This window comes from Cetorhinus maximus, chromosome 11 (assembly GCF_964194155.1).
Source record: "Cetorhinus maximus chromosome 11, sCetMax3.hap1.1, whole genome shotgun sequence".
Lineage (NCBI taxonomy): Eukaryota > Metazoa > Chordata > Chondrichthyes > Lamniformes > Cetorhinidae > Cetorhinus > Cetorhinus maximus.
The window spans coordinates 56,267,364-56,289,248 of NC_135889.1; the positions used below are offsets into that span (position 1 = coordinate 56,267,364).

The following is a 21,885-nucleotide window of genomic DNA, read 5'->3' on the forward strand; positions in this document are numbered from 1 at the left end:
CATGAGATTGTGATTATACATAGCTACCTTTTTCACATGTGCCAATCATTCCTCCAGACAATGGGCAGAATATGCTGCCCCAAAACATCGACACCCACAAGTTCTTCTAAGGAACTTGTGTAAGATAACAACTGCTTTTTGCAGGGCAAATTTTGCATGCTATAACTGCAAAATTGTCTTATTCAGTGCACCACTCTCACCATGAAAACCTTCAAACAACTTTTTGCCTGACTTTATAATTGGATTATGAGACCTTGAGCTAAACTGTTGGTCTGTCTTAACATGCTTGTTTTTCTCAATATGGTGAATAAACAGAATTTAGGCTTTTAAAAATTATTCAACCTGAATTTTAATTGTAACTGGATATGTTTAAAGTGTCACTGTGTGTAAGGTTATCAACAAGTGCAATATACCTGGTGTTCATTCAATTATGTATGTTAGACCCACACATTAAACAAACTAGGAGATGGATCATTAGCAAAGACTAATGTGAAGAGGCACAATTTGCAAATACCAGCATTTTTATGCAATTAAAACACAGGATCAGGACTTGCAGGATGGACAGAGTTCTTGCAAAATCGGCTGATTGAGCAACTGAGCACAGTGGAGTTGGATAATTCCCATGCATTTCATACCTTTTGTAGTTAACTTTATGGATCTGAAATAAGTGACACAATTCCACTCTCTTGATTTGCAGCTTTGACATGCTGCTGCAGTATGCAAGAACTGAACTTCATGGGGATTGTCTCACCCTTTAATTAGCAGACTTGCAGAAATTCTTGAGTTCACTTTTGTAAGTGAAACATGCAGAAATGAACAAACTAGTATAAATGGGCTTAGAAGATTGATGCCACCTGACACCATTTGGGTCTGGGAAAAACACATACTGGGACACCAAATCTTGGTTCCAAAAGAATGATGTGGAAAATGGGAATTTGAATGAAATGGGAGACATTCCACTAGTTTTCCATGGCATTATAGTGCACTTGCATCCTGACTTGCTTTTGTTATTCACTGATCATTACATTCAATTTTTTTCCTGAATTTGTTTTTGCTAAGCACATTTTCCTATAAAATATGTGTAGTTTTTGGTTATTATTTGTTCTTGGGATGTTGGCAGTGCTTGCATAATAGTATTTATAGTCCATCCCTCACTGCCCTTAGGGTATTAAGAGTCAACTGCGATTTAGCAGGTTATGGTAGAAGTTTGGAACGCTCTTCTGTAAATAGTAGCTGATGCTAGATCAATTGTTAATTTTAAATCTTGATAGATTTTTGTTAGCCAAAGGAGTGAAGGGATATGGGGCAAAGGCAGGTATGTGGAGCTAGATCAGATCAGACACGACCGCATTGAATGATGGAACATGTTTGGAGGGCTGAATGGTCTATTTTTGGTGGTATTTTCCTATGTTTAAGGTTAAAAAACCAAAGTTTTTTTATTCATTCATGGGATATGAGCATCGTGCTAGGCCAGCATTTATTACCCATACCTAAGTGCCCTTGTTCAGAGGACATTTAAGAGTTAACCACATTGCTGTGGGTCTGGAGTCACATGTAGGCCAGACCAGGCAAGGATGGCAAATTTCCTTCCCTGAAAGTGGTACACCCACTTCTGATACTTTTCTTTTGGGGGTAGGGGCAGAGGGAGGAGTAATTGGAAGCAAAACGGTGCTTAAGCCTCTTGAGTTTGCCAGTGAAAAATCTGGATTGTATACTTCTGGTTTTAAGTTTGCATTTAAGTTGTGTACAGCACACAATTTTAACAGTGCAACTTTGCTTTCTTTTTACCATGTCTGGGTCAGCATAACTTCATTAATTTCCCTTTGCATCATGAAGGGGATCAAGCTTACTTTCCTCCTTGGGCCAATTGTTTTATAATTTTGTTTTTCTCAGGTTTTTGGTAACTTGATACCAGTTCTTTTGTTCCATTGTTTTGATCAAAAATAAGGCAGTTATTAATTTATATTAATAAATATTAATGTATTAATAATTTATATATACACAGTATTCTAGTACTAATTAGCCTTTAGAACTGTATGATGTAAAAATTAAGCTACAGTTATGTGACCAAACATTGATTTCACCGCCCCATCACTTGCAAATGATGTAGAAGCAATGTAGATGACTGGTCTGACTAAATGTACTACTACTATCATTGGACAAACTAAACAGTGACTTTTGATATTAAAAACCCACATTACTTCTCGGCCCAAATGGAACATAAATCCTGGGTAGCATTTAGAATCCATTGGAAGTGAAAAAATAGGGTGAACATGTAAATCATCTCACAGTCAACTATAGTAGAATTGATTAAATACATGTGTGTAATATTTATATTATAGTATATATGTTATATATATATATATATATGTATAAATACTGATTGGTTCATGCTGAGTACACCTTGTAATCAAATTTTGGACTTTGCCTACATTCTTTGCATCCAGAATAGATGAATGTAACCTTGTTTTATTGAGTATTTCAATGGTATATGTTTTTAGTGCAATGTCAACATCCTAATAATTAGATTTTTTTAAAGCTATAGTCAAATGTTTCCATCCCAAGTAGATAATTGGTATTTCCATGGTTGTAGGCCAGGGTCAAAGCAAGAAGGCTGCAAAACACAAAGCAGCAGCAGCTGTTCTTAATGTTCTGAATGGAGGAACTCTGCAAGACTCTGTATGTGATGGCATAAGGTGAGAAGGCAGCTAGATTTCATAAACTGTCTGATACTTAATTTGCACACGCTTTTTATATAGTTAGCACCTGACCAAATGCAGTGCACATTTCTATTCATTGAAGTGTTTTTGCTTTTAACAGTTCAAGAGATCAAAATGTTTAAAGAAAAAGAAATGAAGTACAGTAATGCTTTATTCCTGGACTGGATGTTTTATGAAATACATATATCAGTTACTCTCTTTTCAGCTATGCTTTGCCAAATTCTGAACCCATTACCTCCTCAAAGCAGCCACACAATCCTCCCAACCCTATTGGTACACTTCAGGTGAGATGAGGATAGTCCTCTTTCTTTCATATAATTTGCGGTTTTAATTGTAATCTGTTTGCTCTATGACTGTGTTGGTATTTTTGGTGTAATTCATTTGGAATTATTACAGCAGTTGTAGTTTCAGGCAAAGTATAAATCTGGAAATTAAAGATGCATAAAACAAGAGTAATACAGTGGTCAGAGGTGACTTTATTTGCAGTAATAGTATGGAGAACAACTTTATGGATATATACAAAATAGTTTTCTAGATAAGTATGTAAAGGAGCCAGCAAGGGAATAGTCTATTTTAAATTTGGTATTATGCAATGAGAAAGGGTTAATTAACCGTGTAGTAAAAGAATCTGTAGGGAATAGTGATCATAATATGATAGAATTTTATATTGAATAGGAGAGTGATCTTGTCAAGTCTAAAACTAGACCAAACTGGGTCTTAAATCTGAGTAAATAAAATTACATAGGTATGAGGAGTGAGTTGGCTAAGATAGATTGGGAATCTAGATTAAAATATGGCAGATAAACAATGGCATGTAATAAGTAATTAAGTAATTTATAATTTGCCACCAATATACATTTCCTTAACGAATAAAATCCCCTTTGGAAAAGTAGTTCAACCATGGTTAAGAAGAAAAGGAGGAGGCTTATAATGTTGCCAAAAAGAATTGTAAACCTGAGTATTGGGAGGATTTTAGAATTCAACAAAGAATGACTAAGAAATTGATCGAGAAGGAGCGATTAGGATGAGAGTAGCCTATCAAGAGACTTGGGGCTGAATTTTCATTGCTGGCTCTTGATTCCGCTGTCAACAAATAATGCGGTTCTGGAACCCATGAATGCTGGCAGAGGGACCCAAAGTCTGATTTTTGAGGAGGTGGCCAATCAAATGGGTTCTGAGGCTGGAGGGCGAATAGGAGGACCTCCAACCCTGAAAGTTCGGCAGCCCCACTGTCAGATGTCAGAACTGCTGATATAAGTAAGGGACCGAGAAGGTGCTTCAAGATTGAAGTGCCCTCTGAAGTATTTTTCAAAGGTTAAAAATAAAAAGTGGCCACAGCTGCCAGACCGTCATTGTTGAGGGAGGCTGCAGTGGCGGCAGCTGTGGTCCTCTAGCTATCATGGCTGGGGAAATGTTGGTTAAATTCAGTGAGGCATTCACACCCATCCCCCACCAGTCTGCCACCAGGTACTGCCTCAATTCATTGGCCAGCTTTGGCTTTATCTGGAGGCCTGCCTGTCATTTGGAAAATTTCATATTGCTTCTGAAAAATGCTCTCAGTGGGCAATTTAATTGGCCCAGTTGGTTACCTGCCAGCATTGGGCAGGTAGCTGGCACCACATACCCCAACCCCACACCTCCATTGATTAGACAGAGTCAACATAGATATGAAAGGGAAATTGTTTTACCGCTCTGTTGGAGTTTTTGAAGGTTGGAACAAGTAGGGTAGATAAGGGAGAACCAGTGGATGTGGTGTATTTGGATTTTTAAGAAGTATTCAACAAGATACCACACGAGTTTATTGGATAAAGTTAGGGCTCATGGGATGGAGAGTAGTATGTTAGCATCAAGTGAGGATTGGTTAGTTGACAGAAAACAGAGTAGCAGCCAATAAACAAGTCATTTTCAGGTTGGCATGCTTTAATTAGCTGGGGGGAGGGGTACCGCAAAGATCAATGCTTGGGCCTCAGCTATTTACAAACTATAACAGTGACTTAGATGAGGGGACTGAGGGTAACGTATCCAAGTTTGCTGACAGAACAAAGTTACATGGGAAAGTAAGCTGTGAGGAGGATGTAAAGAGGCTGCAAAAGGATCTAAACAGGTTGAGTAAGTGAGCAAGAACATGGCAGATGGGATATAATGTGGGGAAGGGAGAAGTTATTTATTTTGGAAGGAAAATAAACAAGAGAATTTTTTTTCAATGATGCAAGATTGGAAAATGTTGGTGCACAGAGGGACTTGCATGTGCTTGTACATGGATCACTGAAAGTTAACATGCAGGTAATAACAATAATTTAGGAAAGCAAATGGCACCTAAGGCCAGGATATTCATTCCTCCGTCTATGTCGGAACGGAGGCGGAGGGTTTATAAATGGCAAGCGGGACTGATTCTGGGATTCCTGCTCCCATTCCTGTTGTGTAGGATTTTTATGGCCCCAGGATAAGGGTGTGGTACTGACTCCGTACTCGGCATTCCCACCCTTGCCTAATCCATTGCGGGAGTGGATATCTTAGAACCCCACAATTTTCATGGAGCCAGGGCCTTTTAGTTAGGAGCCGTGTTCAAGGCACCACAGAGGAGCCTCAGTCCCAAGTGGGGAAACCAAAAAAGTAAAGTCACCTGCTCCTGGAATTCCTTCATTAACAGGCTTTGAAATACAAGAATATCTGTTCTTTCGGTTTCAAGAGTTAGATGCTGTATTATGCCAGTTGTGTTTTTACTGCAGTGATTGATCATAGGGCTCTATACTACAAAGGTAAGTTGATCATTATGTTGATGAGCATTGTGTAAGTGTTGACATGCATGAGAATGCTTTTCCCATTGGGAAAAGTGCTCTTAGGCATTCAAAACGGAAGGAAACACTGCTTGGAATCTCTCTAGTGATTTAAATGCCCAGAGCCCTTTAAAAGTGGGGGAAAAAACCTTCAGCAGTTGCCAGTTAGAAAAGAAATACTACACCAGCTGCTGGAGTGCATTGATTGACTGGCCATTTGGTGTAGCTTAAAAAAGCTGTTTTTACAATTTCAATAGGTACCATTGTGGGTTGAAATGTGCATTCTGAACGCTTGGCTGAGTTTTAAAATGTCCAGAAACATTTATCTCAGCAGGGAGCTGTATTGACATTTTGACTGACAGTTTTAAGAGGTTATTAAAGGATGATATGGCTGGTGAAATCAATGTTTATTTGCTTTTCTAATAGATTGACCACTTGAGGGGATTTAATTTTTTTGGAATGGCTTTTTCAAGGGGACTTATTTTTAGCATGGTGTGTGAATGAGAAATTTTTTTTTAGATGTCCATTTCAAAGATATCCTGAGGTCTGCCCATATTGGATACTAGTGAATGGTTTTGGAGGATCCATGGAGCGGGTAGGAGAGGGCGATGGGGAATTGAGGGGGCAAGAAGGCAGAATGGGGGTTCTTGTATCATGGGGAATATGGAGGGGACATAGGGAGTGAGGGATGAGGCCTTTTTTTTTTTATTCGTTCATGGGATGTGGGTGTTGCTGGCTGGGCCAGCATTTATTGCCCATCCCTAATTGCCCTTGAGAACTGACGGCATTTAAGAGTCAACCACATTGCTGTGGGTCTGGAATCACACGTAGGCCAGACCGAGTAAGGATGGCAGATTTCCTTCCGTAAAGGACATTAGTGAACCAGATGGGCTTTTACGACAATGGTTTCATGGTCATCATTAGACTTTAATTACAGATTTTTTAATTGAATTCAAATTTCACCATCTGCTGTGATGGGATTCAAACCCAGGTCCCCAGAGCATTAGTCTGGGTATCTGGAGCACTAGTCCAGTAACAATATCACTATGCCACCTCCTCCCCTTAAAGGCCTTACGGTATTTAATACAACTGTACCGAAATCCCAGAGAACAGAGTTCTAACCAGCCTGCTTTGGCACACTCACATCTCTGTGGCTGCCTCCAGAGGTAGTAGACCCAACTCTATCCTGTCTCCGCCTCCACAGAATAAAAATATGGTGGGCAGGGGCCCTTTTAAAGAGTCTGCCAGGTTGGGAAGTTTCCCAATTTGACCTTCCCACTGCTTCTACGAAAACCCGGCTCTAAATCCTTATTACAAAAGGATTAGAATATAAGAGTGAAGACGTCTTTCTGTGATTAAATAAGGCCTTTGTGAGAAAACATCTGGAACACTGTGTATAGTTTTGGACTACTTATCTAAGGGAGGATATACTTGCATAGAACTGGGGGTCACAATCTTGGAATAAGGGATCGACCATTTAGGACTGAGATGAGAAAAGGTTTGAGGAACTTTCTGCCTAGGGGCTGTGGATCTTCAGTCATTGATCATAATGAAGACAGAGATCGACAAATTTTTGGATTCTAGGGGATTGAGAGATATGGGGATATTGTGTGAAAGTTGAATTGAGGTAGAGGATCAGCCATGGCGGAACAGGCTTGAAGGGCTGAATGACTTACTCCTGTTCCCATTTCTTATGTTCTTATCTTCAGTAATTCACTATGATAGCAGCTGGTTCAGGATTTCTGAGAATTGTACAGTAAGGCTACTAACATATGGTTTACTAGGAATTGGTTGTGCGGAAAGGATGGAGACTCCCAGATTACAGCGTTGCCGAAGAATCTGGTCCTGCTCACAAGAAAGAATTTACAATAATTTGCACAGTAGAAAAATTTGTTGAAACAGGTATGAATCATGAATATTACATGTAAAGTCCACATTGAGACTTTGTCACACTTCTAGTTGGGGGGTGTTTGTGGTTTAGTATATATTCTTAAAACAATGATTATAAAATAATTGTGCATGAATTAATTTACATTAACTGTCTCTCCTACATTAATTAAATGTTCTTGTGAATTCCATCTTGCATGTTTTATATTATTATTGAATGGAATGTGGGTGTCAGTGGCAAGGCCAGTATTTATTGAGAAGGTGCTCGTGAGCTGCCTTCTTGAACCTCTGCAATTGATGTGTAGGTATGCTCACAGTGCAGGATGACAGCCATGATTTGAGTGTGCAGAAATCAATTATTTGCTGACACTTAAGCCTGTTTCATATAAAATTCACAGAATTGTTATAGTGTAGAATGCTTCAATTGAACCTCCACCACACACTCAGGCAGAGCATTCCAGACCATAACCACTCGCTGCGTGAAAAAGTTTTCCCTCAGACCACTATTGCTTTTTTTTTACTAATTACTTTAAATCTGTGCCCTCTCGTTCTTGATCCTTTCACCCTGGGAACAGTTTCTTGCTATTCACTCTGTCCAGACCCCTCATGATTTTGAATATCTCTATCAAATCTCCTCTCGGCTTTTTCCCTCAGGAGAACAGCCCTAACTTCTCCAATCTATCTTCATAACTGAAGTTCCTCACCTCTGGATCTATTCTCGTGAAGAGTAATAGGAAGAGTAGAATTCAGAGGACAGTGATTTTGTATATTCATGACATTAGTTATTTCTATTAAGTAACTTCGCTTGTGACTTTTCTCTGTAAACCCATCTTTTGGATTATAAGTGTCAAATGCAGTGGCCCTTCTCAAGGGCAATTAGGGATGGGCAATAAATGCTGGCCCTGCCAGTGGCAGCCACATCCCATGAATTAATTTTTTTTTTTTAAAGTTATTTTTAAGAGTCAATGCAAAACTCCTTAGCCTTTCTATTCCTATCAAGTGATGTGTAATTTCTGTCTGTGCCCTTGCTGGTGAAATGACTTCCAATTTGCAGTGAGGCTTTCTGCATAGTGTGTGGTCTGATGGGGAACTTCCACTCTTGATGACATGTACTATGTGGATAAATCCAGCTCCTGCACAGCTCAGTTGAATATCTTGTTGCAGGTGGCCACAGAGTCAGGGAGGGGGGAAAGCAAGAGTAGTTTAAAGCTATTTGGAGGAAGGGGATATTTCAATGAGAGTAAAATCCCATACCCAGACCAACCTATAGGAGTGATCACAGAGCCAAAATGAGGAAATGGTGGACACAACCAATATCCCTCGAGATCCCTCCTCATCCCTCTCCTAAGTTTAAAATCTATCCCTGACCAATTTTTTGGTTACATCTGCTGCTACTCTCCTTTGTTTTGGTGTCCATCTTTCGATTGCATAAACTTGATGGATGGGAACAGAGGCAGGTACTAAATAAAGTGCCACCGACAAGCATGCTGGTTTCACGTCGCTATTTCTGCTGCCAGTGATTTTCCTCAGGACAGGGGGAAGACAGGCCCGAAAACCAGCCTGTTTCGGGAGTGAGACCAATTAATTCTGTTATCAAACTCGTTAGTTCATTAGTTCATTTTGGAATTTTGGTGGAGACGCACAGGTTGCAGGCTGGATCAGGGACAGACCAGATGCATGGAGGAGGCAATACAGTGGGGAATCAGTCACGGCCTTGCCATGATATTAGGTGGATCTATAAGAAGAAACACTGCTGAGGGGACATCCGGCCATTGGCACACAGGTGCCATCAGTTGTGTGGAGGTTGTGAAGAGAATGGTCTTTATGCACTTAGGCGGTGCAGGGTGTTGTGACCCTTCTGGCATTGCGAGTGCATAAGAGGAGGGGGTTAGAGTTCCAGATATTATTGTGAATGCAGCTGAGCACAAATAGGGTAACAGCTGGAAATGAGGATCATAATCCTCAGCAACAGAGGCCGTGCCCCGGGCAAGAGAAATGGATGAGGGGCAGGAAGACAACGGAATCCATGACCTCAGCATAGGATAGACTGCCGAAGACAGAACTACCTTAAAATGTTGGAGAATCAGTACCGTGGCAGACTTCGTCTATCCAGGCAGATGGTCATTGAGACTTGTGCCCTTATAGGGTAAATTCTCATATCTTGCAAGACTGCTCACTATGCCCTGCCAGTAGCTGTCAAAGTCACTGTGACCTGGAACTTCTTCGTCTCTGGCTTTTTCTAAGCATCAGCTGTGAACCTTGGTGACATCTCTCAAGCGGCAGCACACCATTGCATCTCACTGATCACTGATGACCTATTTGCAAAGGTTGGGCAGTACACACAACTTCAAACAGATGGGGTCTCACGGGTACATAGGGCAGTGGGATTTGCCTCCATTGCTGGATTCCTCCAGGAGCAAAGCATCATTGTTCGCAGCCATGTGGCCATCAAGACACCAACAGACTAGCCAGTGAGATTCAGGGGATAGTAGCATAGTGGTTATGTTACTGGACTAATAACCCAGAGGCCTAATGATCAGAAGACCTGAGTTCAAATCACCACAACAGATGGGGAATTGAAATGCAGTCAATTAAATAAATCTGGACTAAAAAACCAGTGTGACCATGATAACCATGGGTGGGATTTTCCGCCCCTGCCTGCCGCCAGGATTATCCTGTCCCACCAAAAGCCAATGCACTTTTGGCTGGGCAGCCAAATCTCCTGCAACGGATCCCGCCATGACAAGGCCTCAAAATCCCGGCCCATGAAATTACCAGATTGTCATAAAAACCCCTAGTAACGTTCCTTTACTGAAGGAAATTGATCTTCCTTACCCTGTCTAGCCAATATGTGACTCTTGACCCACAAAAATATGGTTGATTCAGAACTGCCCTCTGAAATGGCCTAGCAAGCCATTCAGTTGCTAAGGTGACTCACGACCCCCTTAACAAGGGTAATTAGGGATGGGCAACATTAAAGGCCTTGCCAACGACACTCACATCCCATGAAAGAATATTAAAGAAAATCAGCAACAGGAAGGACTTCCATTCTCTTAATGTTCAGCTGGTCTGCAACCACAAAAGAACATCATGCATGTGTGCGCTCACTTTCCTGGCATCTGCTGTGCCTACTTCATCATCTGGCAGTCCAGAGTGCCGCAGCTCTTCATTCCACCCCAATTTTGCCATTAAAGAATGTAAGGTCTCATATTTGGCATCATGTGTCAATGTCTACAGTGGCTTCCAAATGTTACAAAATGCACATTTACAAGTGAAGCAAACCTCAGTGAGCCATTTAGTTTTTTGCATGACACTGGTTTTCGATGTGGCAGCCACCCTTGTCATGAAGGTGCCAGTGGGGGTACCTCCAGATGCTGCTGCACCTTTGTCAATACAGGGATGGCTTCTGTCATAGAGCCATTCTGCATAGATGTCCCCTCATTTGAGGCGACGAGGAAGCTGGTGAAGATGGCCCCCTGAGGGGTGGCGCCCTTGGATAGCTAGAGGGGGACCACCAGTTGGGGTGCAACTGGCATCCACTTCAAAGATCTTTGTGACATCAATGCCCTGACTAGTCAGTGTTGCAGAATATGGTATGCATTCTGTTCATGTCAATATGCTGCTCCTGCATCCACTCTTGAGTTCTGTCCCATATGGCTCTGCATATGGCCACTTTCTCAATGGAGGAGCTTATGTGTTCAAAGCCCTGAGCCATGGTGGCACACATGGGCTGAATAGACTCAATTCCAATCCCCGACCCGCACTGCTTCGGGGAACTCTGACGTGTTGGTACACATCTGTTGTTGCTGGTCTAAGTAGAGCCTCCTTTCTCATTACTCTTGAGGCCCTGCATCTGTTCCCAGCTGAGCATGGCTGTGTCTTTTGTTTTTATTTGTTCGTCCATGAGATGTGGACGTTGCTGGCAAGGCTGGCATTTAATGCCTGTCCTTAAATTGCCCTTGAGAAGGTCTGTCCTTCATCCTCCAAGTGGGACTACCCAGCACTCCCTTGTTTTGCTCAATAGTGCTGTCCTCTTCACCCAGTGTCACCCTTTCTAACTGCGTGCAAGGACCCACCAATGTGAGTTTATCTACGCTGGTGGAGGGTATGCATGTATGACGTGACGGTGCTGGTTCTGCTGTTTTAGTGGCTTGCGATAGCCCTTCATAGGACTCGCGTGTTCCACCTCCATGCCAGAACCTGTTGGAGACATAAGAACTAGCCTGTAATAGCAGATCTCTTATGCGGTTGAATCTTTGGAATGCTGTCAGATGGGGAGGAGTGAACTCCATCCCCTTAATCTACAGATTGCAATGTCTTTCACCCTCTCATTCACGTATGCCCATCTTTTTTCCTGAATTGCTCCTCCAACCCTGGTGGTTTCATGGTGCCATCCTCCAATGATAATGTGGAACTGGGATACCCCTCCTCCAGTCAGAATCCAATCCCTGGCATCATGAGCCCTTTTCTCCTGCAAGGACAAAAGAGAGATATGGTACTGCTGGCCTTTCTGACCAATGCCAGTGGCTCATTGACATAAGCTGCATGTATCAATGCTGGCAAGTCTTCAATAGCGCTTGGGCTCGTGAGTCTTGCTGAGAGATCAGTAAGTACCCTAGACTCTTTTTCCTCATGTTCAGGAGCAGCATTTGCCTTCAGGCTCCTCATCTGGTTTGTCTGCTGGAGATTGAATACCAGAGCTGGTCATCAGGGTCTGGCATTTCATTCACTTTGCCAGGGCAAAGAAAATCATTAACCTTTTATGGCACTGGACCCAATTCCTATGGATCACGCATCTGCTGACTTTCTCTCATCCCAGCTTTGTTTGGCTTGGCGGCCGCCTTCTATCCTCCAGAAAGAGGACCTCCCTCATAGCCACCAGAGAAACCTCAAGGTCACCTTCGGAGAATTAAGGGACTGCCCAGCTCCGGTTACCAGGCCTGTCCTCCTGACTCCCTGCTGCATGCATTTTTCTTTCAAACAGCAGCCACAGTACAATGGCTTTAAATAGGGCCTGTGCTTGCAGAGCCCCACCTCCATCTCATACCATCAGCGCTAATTGGCTGCTCAGCCCACCTCCACAAAAATCACAAGCTGTGATCACTCACTCCCGCCCCAGGCTGGGATCAGGACCCAGAAACAGTCCAGACATTGAGATCCCGACCTGGAGGGAAAATCCTGCCTGATGCTTTTCTATATTAAAGGTGGTAAATAAATACAAGTTGTTGTTGAGCAAAGTAATTGTGTATGATGCAGGTTAAAAAGTTAACTGTAATACTATACAGAAATTAGAAGATATAAACTGAAATTTTAAGCAATAATGTACTTAAGCACAAAAGTGTCACTGAATTATGAATTTTTAATTCTTATGTGCAGGTTGTGGTACTTCAAAAAAATTGGCAAAACGCAATGCTGCAGAAAAGATGGTTGCCAAACTACAGAATATTCCTGCAGGCTGGAAGCAGGGAGATAAGTTCAATAGTGATGAAATTTCATTGGTAAGGGCACGATAAAAAGTTTGAGGTTTGCAGCAGTTTGCAATTATCTTCATGGGATGTCGTTACAATTCTAACAAAGCTGAAATCTGAGACTTTTTGACCATCACTTGCCTCAAGCAAGGAACTTGAATGGATGGTGAGATCAAAATGCTGAAAAGCATAAATCAGTTAGGTAGTTTAAAAAGTTAAAATTTTCAACTTTAAATGCTAGTGGTGTGAATGAAACCATCAAATTGTATTTCCATCTCAGATGTGAGTTTGAATTAGCATGCACTTTATTTTTGTCACCATGACAACTGAAAATGGAAAGATTATAATTTAAGATTACTTGCCTTTGGTTTAGTTGATCTTCACTGTTTTTGTTCACCTCTAGTCCTATTTCCAGATTAAGGGCTTCTTCTGGTGTTCCTGCAAATTGTTCATAAGACCCGAAACAATTTTGTTTCATTTCTAATTGATAAAACCAGAAAGCTGCAATTTTTGGACAATTTGGGTGTGCAACTGCAATACTGTTAACTCAGAAGGCTTTGCTTTTCCCAGAATATTAGGGAAATTTAAACTGAAATTTGAATGTAACTGGAAAATTAACTGGCATATTGCCTTCAGTTGTGACATTATTAGGGAAGCTCTGACAACCTGGTCAGTGAACCCCTCTAATTACAGGACAACACTGGAAGTGACTGATTCTTGTGGATATGTCAGCAGGAAGAATATGCTGAATCCACAATTGGAGAGATTTAATGGATATTTTTAGCGACTAAACATTACTTAATTTATAAAAAAAAATGAAGACCAGGACTGTCCAAATCTTTTGTCTTTGTGGGCCACTTAAGTATATAGCTTAGATTCTCATGGGACAGCTATAGTTGATAATAGATACTTGATTAATTTCATTTATCGTAAACTACCGACAGAGAAATTTGTATGATTTAGAATTCATCCAGCAATATGGAAGCAGCACTAGGGACAGATTTCCGAACCTCAAGGCCCTCAAAATTCAAACAATAGTAATCAGCGGAGTAAGAAGTATAAATGGAAATGCAAGTTGCACATGGCTCATGCGTTTTTTGGACATCCATAAGTCCTTGAGTAAATATTTTTTTTTAAATGAGTTGGGTACATGAAACTCCTAAAAATATTAGAAGACCCAGCCTGAAACATTTTAGACCACAAAGTTCTTAATTTGATCAAATGGAGCAGTTTGGGTTTCAATGTTTTACCTTAATTTTTGAAGAAGCTAGATTAGCTGATTCTATGTAAATGTCAAAAAGTTGAGCTTCAAGCTTGTCTGTGCTTCAGATATCTGAAGATAAATGGGATGGTTCAAGGGGAAAGATGTTGGTAAGCAGCTGGGACCTGCTAAGAAATTCATCTGGAGAAAAAATTAACCAACTTAAGAGGAGTCCACTCAGCATTCCCAACACTGACTACACTCAGATGTTGGCAGAAGTGATGGAAGAGCAAGGATTTGATGTCTCCTATCTGGATATAGGTAGGTACATTATAACAGCCTGTCATCTTAAAGTGTTCAGTTCCGTTTTAAGTGAAAATCATTGGTCAGAATATTTGGTAAACCACAAATGTTCAATTAGGAGTCACCAGGCAATTTGTAATTCTCATACTAGATGAAAATTGCAATGCAGGACTAAGGCTAATCTTGCTATCATACCCAAACCTTCCATTTCTCCTCAATAATTAATCTGGAGGTCTTACGGTGCAGCCGGTAGCATCCCTATCTGAGCCAGAAGCTTTGGTTCAAATCCCACTCCAGGAGTTAATGGCCAAACAGGTTGAGTATCAACCTGTAAATCTTTCCGACATATGCAAGAGTAGGCGAGATTCCTGTTTAGCTATGTGGTGGAAAGAAATTGGAGCCTCTATCATCACTACTTATAGCTCCCGGACTACACAACCTGCATGTAAAGTGCTTGTTGCCACAGCAACTAGGACTTCTTTGGAGATCAGTTGGCTGGACGACCGATTTGATCCCTGTTCTGGTTTGGATGGAGTTGGATCTACATCTTTCCCTACCAGTGCTGGAGGTCGTGACACTGTGGGTTGGACCTGCCTTTGGACAGAGAACCGAAGAAGAATTAATCTACATCAATCTTATTTACCATAATTGTATGTTTACCTTGTATATGCTTACAGGTATCTTATGTTTAATTCATATAATAACAAACTCTACTTTTGCCCAATTGATTTTTTGAAATGGGTCCAAAGTGTTTAAAGGTGCTTTTTAGAGGTATCTTAATCTGACTTTTTTGTATTGATACAATGATTGAAATTGTTTTTTTTAACTGTACTGATTGTAACCAGTATTCATTTCAAATGGGCCTTGGCTATTCATAGCGATGACTAGATGGGAGGTTACCTTCGGTTTATGTAAGATACAGCTCATGAATATTTAAAGTGAGAACATCTTTTGATAAAGGCTACTTGGTTATTTGACCTGTGTTTAACTTAGGAAAAATGATTACATTTTCTTTGTTACAGATGAACTGACAGTGAATGGGCAATATCAGTGTTTAGCTGAACTCTCAACTCGGCCAGTTACTGTATGCCACGGTACTGGAATTTCTCGTGGTAATGCTCACAATGATGCTGCCCACAATGCACTGCAGTATTTGAAGATTGTGGCTGGAAGGAATTAAGCAAAGATTCAAGGTTCATCCACATGACATTATAAGAGAACTAAGCAATTCTGAGACAAGCAATTTTCTAAATTACATGATTGAAACACAGCCTGAGATTTTAAGCTGCATTTTAAAGACTGGGATATACATATGTATGTACATGCACACAACCATCTGCCTGAGTGTTTCCTTAGTACTGAAAGTCTAAAAAGACCTGGACTGTTTTAAAGAATTACACAGTACCTTAAAGAAGCAATACATCGAGAAACTGATTTTTAAACCTTTCTTCTCCAGCCCCAAATGTGACAAATGGAGGCCTTAATAGAATTTTCTTTATGGAAAATAAAATAATCAAACAGACAAGTCTTCCTATATGTAATTTGGTCTAATAGAAATACATGTTCAAAGACAAATAACACTTGGAAACATTGTGGGATTTTATTGACTCAAAAGCTATAACAGACATTAGTTTTTTTTTAAAGTTTAATTTTTTTTCAATTTAGATATACATAATGTTAGTTAATGCCTCTGCAGCTCCCTGTCCTGTGCGGTGTAGTTCAGGTTGGGAGCAGACAGAGGGATAAAATTAGACCTCTTTCCACCCCCATGTCCTAACTTGTCACTTTATTGCAATATTTTTAAAAATTACATCTTACGAGGAAGCTTGACATTCAAAAATACTTATTCAGTTTGGTTTATCAAAATAATTACAATATCAAATGATGCGTAGGAAAATAATGAATTTGGCATATAATAAAACTGTTACAGGTGAATATTGAGGCCCAGTATAAGTTTTCATGATGACTGATCTTCAGGTTATTCCTGAGTTTTCAGGCATTTATGCTTCTGTATCAGGCAATGTTTTTTTTAAGTAGAATCATCAACTTTTTTTTTTAGAAGTTATGGATATAGAAATACATTTTTCATAGCTTTATAAGCTGATACATTAAGAATATACCAAGATTTATTTATTTATATTTTCTTTGAGGCCTGAATAGTTTTCCATCATTTTTTAAAAAAAACTTTTCTCAGTTAACATTTTAATATGTTGACAATCGGAAAATACATTTGTATAACTCAACTAGATAGCCTGGGATGCTGTATCACAATTACTGCATATAATTGGATTTTCTCCTGGCTATTGATTAAAAGGTTGTTCACATAATAACTGAAAACTAAACTATTTTAAAGTTTAAACCAGTGTCGTCTCTGCACTCCAAATAGCGTTTGGTTGCACTAACTCCTGTTTTTATGATAATAGTTCTTGTACAAGCAAAACAATCTGTCCTAACATCCCTGGATAGCCATCTCATAATTGACTTTAGAGGACTGTATGCTTGTAAGCATGCTTTGTTTTCAGTCTTTGTATATTAAGGAACAGCTGTTTACAGAATTTTATTGATAAGTCTACAGATGGATTTATATAATTAATTATGTAAATGATTAGTACTTTCAGTAATAATTTTATATCTGATCGGTTCAAGAGCGCCAGTTGGAAGCCTCAGGAAATTTATCTTCATGGCATAGACCTCATGTTTCAGGCCTTCCATTGTCTGATATCAGTGTGGCATTTATTTTTTCTGTGATTTATATTTCAGTAGCTATATGAGAACTTTGGCTGTGTTATCAAGTGATGTAATTTTATAGGAAAACTGAAGAGCTGAATAAAGGTATTGTGTAAAAACAAGTGTATTTAATTTTGCTTGTAAACAATGGCTTGAAAATTTGGCCACAGTGCCTATTGGTCTGGGTGCTCAATGACCCTACAATATGCTTACGTCGACTCTTTTCTTCTCCACCGATGCTGCCAGACCTGCTGAGTTTTTCCAGGTAATTCTGTTTTTGATATGCTTACCTTGTTGGATAAACTGGGGGATTTCATTAACATATTTCAACTAATTCAGTTCCTGCTCTTTGCAGGACATAGTTTTGATATTTGAACACTCTAGCAGTTTACTTGTCACATGCTAAACTTGCACAGCACAACTAGTAGAAAGCCTCCTGTACTTACCCGACTATATGGCAGGGATGTTTTGGGAATTCAGTATCAATTTGACAAGTCCCATGTCAAATAAAGCTTTTCATACTTTACCCCAGCAATACCACAATTTTATTGCACCATGGTACTGTATTATCACAAGTAGCAGATAATAGATACTGATACAAGATCTAAAATAATATAAAGAATTTGAAGCTTGTCATAATTTACTAACTAGGTACAGAATAATTTCCACAATATTTCTCTGCACCACTTGAGCCTTGCTATAATGTCTTAGATTATATGAACTAGAATAATTTATAGCCTCAACAAATCCATGCCATAAATTCTCTAAGGTATAATTTTGAACAAAATTGAAAACTGAAATTTGAATTTTAGCTATGATACTTGTCTAGTTTTGGAGAGCTCATGCAGTTTGTTTATTTACAAGATTGACAAGAAGAATGGAATTGGTATATACTGATGTGCTATTTCTCAAAGAAACCTTTTTCTGTCACTAACCAAAGAGCTTAAGACTGAAGGAAAAACAATCCATAGTTCCAATGGTGCCATACAGTTTTATTAGAACAAGCACAGATAGCAGCAGTGTACAGAATATAAGTACATATATGCATTAATTAACAATTGCACTTCTTCAGGGGCCCTTTTAAATATGCACTTCAGTAACCTATTTAAGCATCACTGTCAGGTTTAGCACCAGTCAGTTCATTTCAGTTTTCCAAGACAATAAATCATCACTACAGACCTTTTGGTAAGGCATTTGTAACATTTATTGGCAGGCTAATTTATACTTGCACATGCAACTTGTTTACATTGCAACAGACACTGCAGTGTGGAGTTCTCTCTAAACAAACATATTAAAATTTATCATCTATTTAAGTCAGGCACAGCCTGAAAATACAGAAAAGTAGACACCTGTTGAAATATATAATACAGGTACAAAGCAATTCACTTTGTTCTGCAAAGCCCAATGCTTCGGTACGAAAGATACTTCCCTTTTTAATGTTTCTTAATTCCCAAAGATGAATTCCAGCCATAGATAGGGTGGCGAAGAGACAGAATGAAAATTGATTGAATAATGTGGGGGATGGAATAAATCTTCCAGTTATTGGAAAATGTAACTACACTACACTAATATACAGATGCAATGTACGGAAGTATGAACATGCAATGGACATCTTAGTCATCCATCTCCTTATACAGATAACCAAACGTAGTGGATTGCAGTTTACTTTTCAAGGATAACTAATAGTACTTTAGATATTGTTACCCAGCTGCTGTTTGGCAAAGGTTTAACAAGAAATATTTTTAAAATGACAGGGAAAGGAGGAGATTTTTCCTTTTGAAATTAGATCTTTAGAAAATCTATTTAATGAAAAATAGTTTCTAAATTAGAAACCAATGACACTTAACAAAATCCAACACACTAAATCGATATCCCTAATTTTGGCCTAAGGACTATACTTCAATAGATTTAATTTTTCAGCAATTGGACCTTAAGGCACTCGAGTAGAATTACTGATCAAAAAAGTTAATAGCCGAGAAAGAAACAGGAGAAATGGATGTGCTAGAATAATTAATGTATTAGCTGCTTATTTAACTCATACAATTTAGCTTAGGACAAGTGACAGTTTGAAGATTAAGTAAAATTAAATAATTTCAATGGTAGAGTACTAAGAAAAAGAGCTTTATAGATATGTTACGATTGAAGACTCATTATTCAGAGAATAATGGATAATTTCAGCACAACAGCAACATAATCACATTACTGTTATTGTTTAATCTTATTAACTTATTCACAATGCAAGTCTAATAGCTTTCAGAATATTAAAAAGGCTTTTACTATGGAAGCATACCGGTAAAACCTCACAGTATTTACATTCTTAATCACACATTTACTTAGTACAAGATGCATTTATTTGAAAATACATCTGTAACGATCTACTAAAATCTGCAGATATGATTAGAAGTAAACAATATAGTGCAATGTCTAATTTCTTGTTTTATGACAATTAATTTTAGAAAAGTTAACCAATATTTAGTTCATAAGCACTTTATGGATTTTTATGATTCCTTTCTTAGTTATCAATCTCTGAACACAGTTGTTCACTTTAGTAAAGTGTGAGCTACATTATGTTCACTGACAAAATAATTTTCTTCTTACTTTCCTGATAAACTTTGGAAGTAAGATAAAGACTTATAGTCAAACAACTGTAGCATTGATATATTGAGAAAATGAAAGCACAAACTACATAAAGAATTAGCAAGACCTTTTCATTAATTCAATATTCCTTAGGTTGTGAAAGAACTGAAGAACCAAAAGCTGTGAGCACACCATTTAGTTTAAATATTTGATTTTAACATTCCTTTGAAAACAATGAATAGTTCCACTTGTCAATTATTGCTAAGTGGAAAAATGATAAAGGTACAAAATAGTAAATAGGATAGAATGAAACGACCATGAAGTTTTTGAGATACCTCAGGCTGGCGGTAAAATAAAGCCAGTAGCAATGTGTTTCTTGACTGTCAGTTAACTGCACATACCTAGTTGCTTAATTAACTTAATGAACGAGATAGAAAATCCACGTCCAGTCCAATGCATTAATAACTGAAACTGGCATTATGTTTACATTTTGTCTGGTGGTCCTTTTCGCAGCATTTCTTCTAGAATCTAAATAAATGTTGATAGCATGATTTTGTACTATCCTGTCATATATAGATTAAATGTGTTATTTAATTACTCTGCTAGTTGGCTATGATGTCTCATAAATAAAAAAAATCTATATTTTTTGTGCAATTTTGTTGCATTTTAAAATTGACAGGCCGGTGTTCATGAATTTTACATAATACATTAGAAAACTTGCACTGAGTTTAGGGCAGCTATGTTATGCCTGTACATGTGCATTTTACATATCTTGATACATGGTACAGCCTGCTATGTTTCACTGAAGGCATTTGGAATCCAGTACAATGAGGGTAGAGAGTTAATTACTTCTAGTTAAATTGTAATGGCTACACCACTTAAGAGCTATCAAATAGAAATCTGAAAAATATTTAAGCAAAATGAAAATATATGTGGTTGTAAGAACACATTCAGCTTGAATATTGCAATAAATTATAAATACCTCTTAATAAGACCATCTGTGTAATCAGCAACACATTCTGTTTATCAAATGGTTTTCTAATAAGTGAACTGACTGGGGTTTGGCTTGATTTCTTTGTGTTTTTTTCCCCTTAAATTAGCATTGCCATTAAATGGAGTCCAGTAACAGGTTTCTATTGCTGTACCATTGTTTAAGTCAACCAGGCTGAATGGGCATGCATAAGTCTGTAAACTACTTACTGAAATTGAATTCAAAATAGTCTATGTACTGAAATGTGTTGCTTGTTAACACAGTTTCTTGTTTGCACCTGCAAGACCGATAATAAAGGATGTAGAACTTTTTACACATCAGTGTATAAATATTACTGATAAATATATATTTTATATAAATTTTAAAATTGTGACAGAACTGAAGTGGCAAGCCAAATGAAAACAAAGCCCAAGGTAGTTATGAATGCTGAATGAGACTACAGTAATAAACATGAGTGAATTTCAACCTAATTATTGTCTTGTACTCTAGGCACATTAATCTTTGATATGATACAGTGTATTATTTGAAAAGTGAGTTGACCTTACGTAGGTTTCCAGAATAAAACCATGTTTGCTAAAGGTATTTACTATTTTAAGGCATGGAAATGAATGATGAAAAGTTTTAGCAAAAAGCCATGATAGTTATTAATGCTTCATTAGGATTATATTTTTTTCATAAATATGTGGCTGTCAAACAGCCATCCCTATTCTTGTGCATTCACTTTAAATTACACTTTTGGTTTACCAAAAATTCACAGCTTTAGTGGAAAACAATTTTCTAAACCAGTGTTTGGGTCATGGCCTATATTTATAATTATGTCTGTAATTAAACAGACATACCTAGCATATGACCAGCAAAACCACAAGAACACAGTAAGATTTACAATAGCAATAATAACTTATGCATAGTTAATTTCTTCTCTGTGAAGAATGTATTTTTATCTCTTCAAACTCAGTTACCAGAGTGTTAAGCTTTCTAATTTACTAAACCCTGGATCCTTCCGCAGTTCCCAGTAGTTCCCGTTGCTCATCCAGGATTCTCTTTGATTGCCTTCATAAACTTTCCTGCGGAAAAAATAGTTTTATGGCGTTTTTGTTAAAATAACCTACAAATGCAAAATCTCCATGTCTAAAATAACCAATCATAATGACAAATCATGAGCTAATCACTACAAATTAGTAACTACAAATTCTTCCTGAAGTGCAACAGATAATGCACCTGACAAGAGACCAAC

At 38.6% G+C, this 21,885-nt stretch overlaps 2 protein-coding genes across 8 annotated transcripts in view; one reads left to right on the top strand and one right to left on the bottom strand.

The window, feature by feature from the left end:
* Nucleotides 1–17,205, top strand: part of LOC144686594 (interferon-inducible double-stranded RNA-dependent protein kinase activator A homolog A-like) — a 40,989-nt gene extending 23,784 nt beyond the window's left edge. Inside the window, exons 3-8 of the mRNA XM_078552015.1 lie at nt 2,594–2,696; nt 2,926–3,004; nt 7,282–7,399; nt 12,761–12,882; nt 14,182–14,374; nt 15,379–17,205. Coding sequence (XP_078408141.1) covers nt 2,594–2,696; nt 2,926–3,004; nt 7,282–7,399; nt 12,761–12,882; nt 14,182–14,374; nt 15,379–15,536 — 773 coding nt within the window. The 3' untranslated portion in view covers nt 15,537–17,205. The remainder of the gene's footprint in view (nt 1–2,593; nt 2,697–2,925; nt 3,005–7,281; nt 7,400–12,760; nt 12,883–14,181; nt 14,375–15,378) is intronic.
* An 855-nt stretch (nt 17,206–18,060) lies between these two features.
* Nucleotides 18,061–21,885, bottom strand: part of osbpl6 (oxysterol binding protein-like 6) — a 200,434-nt gene continuing 196,609 nt past the window's right edge. For all 7 annotated transcript variants that reach the window (XM_078552023.1, XM_078552022.1, XM_078552020.1 and 4 more), the window contains one exon: nt 18,061–21,715. In XM_078552023.1, coding sequence (XP_078408149.1) covers nt 21,607–21,715 — 109 coding nt within the window. In that variant the 3' untranslated portion in view covers nt 18,061–21,606. The remainder of the gene's footprint in view (nt 21,716–21,885) is intronic.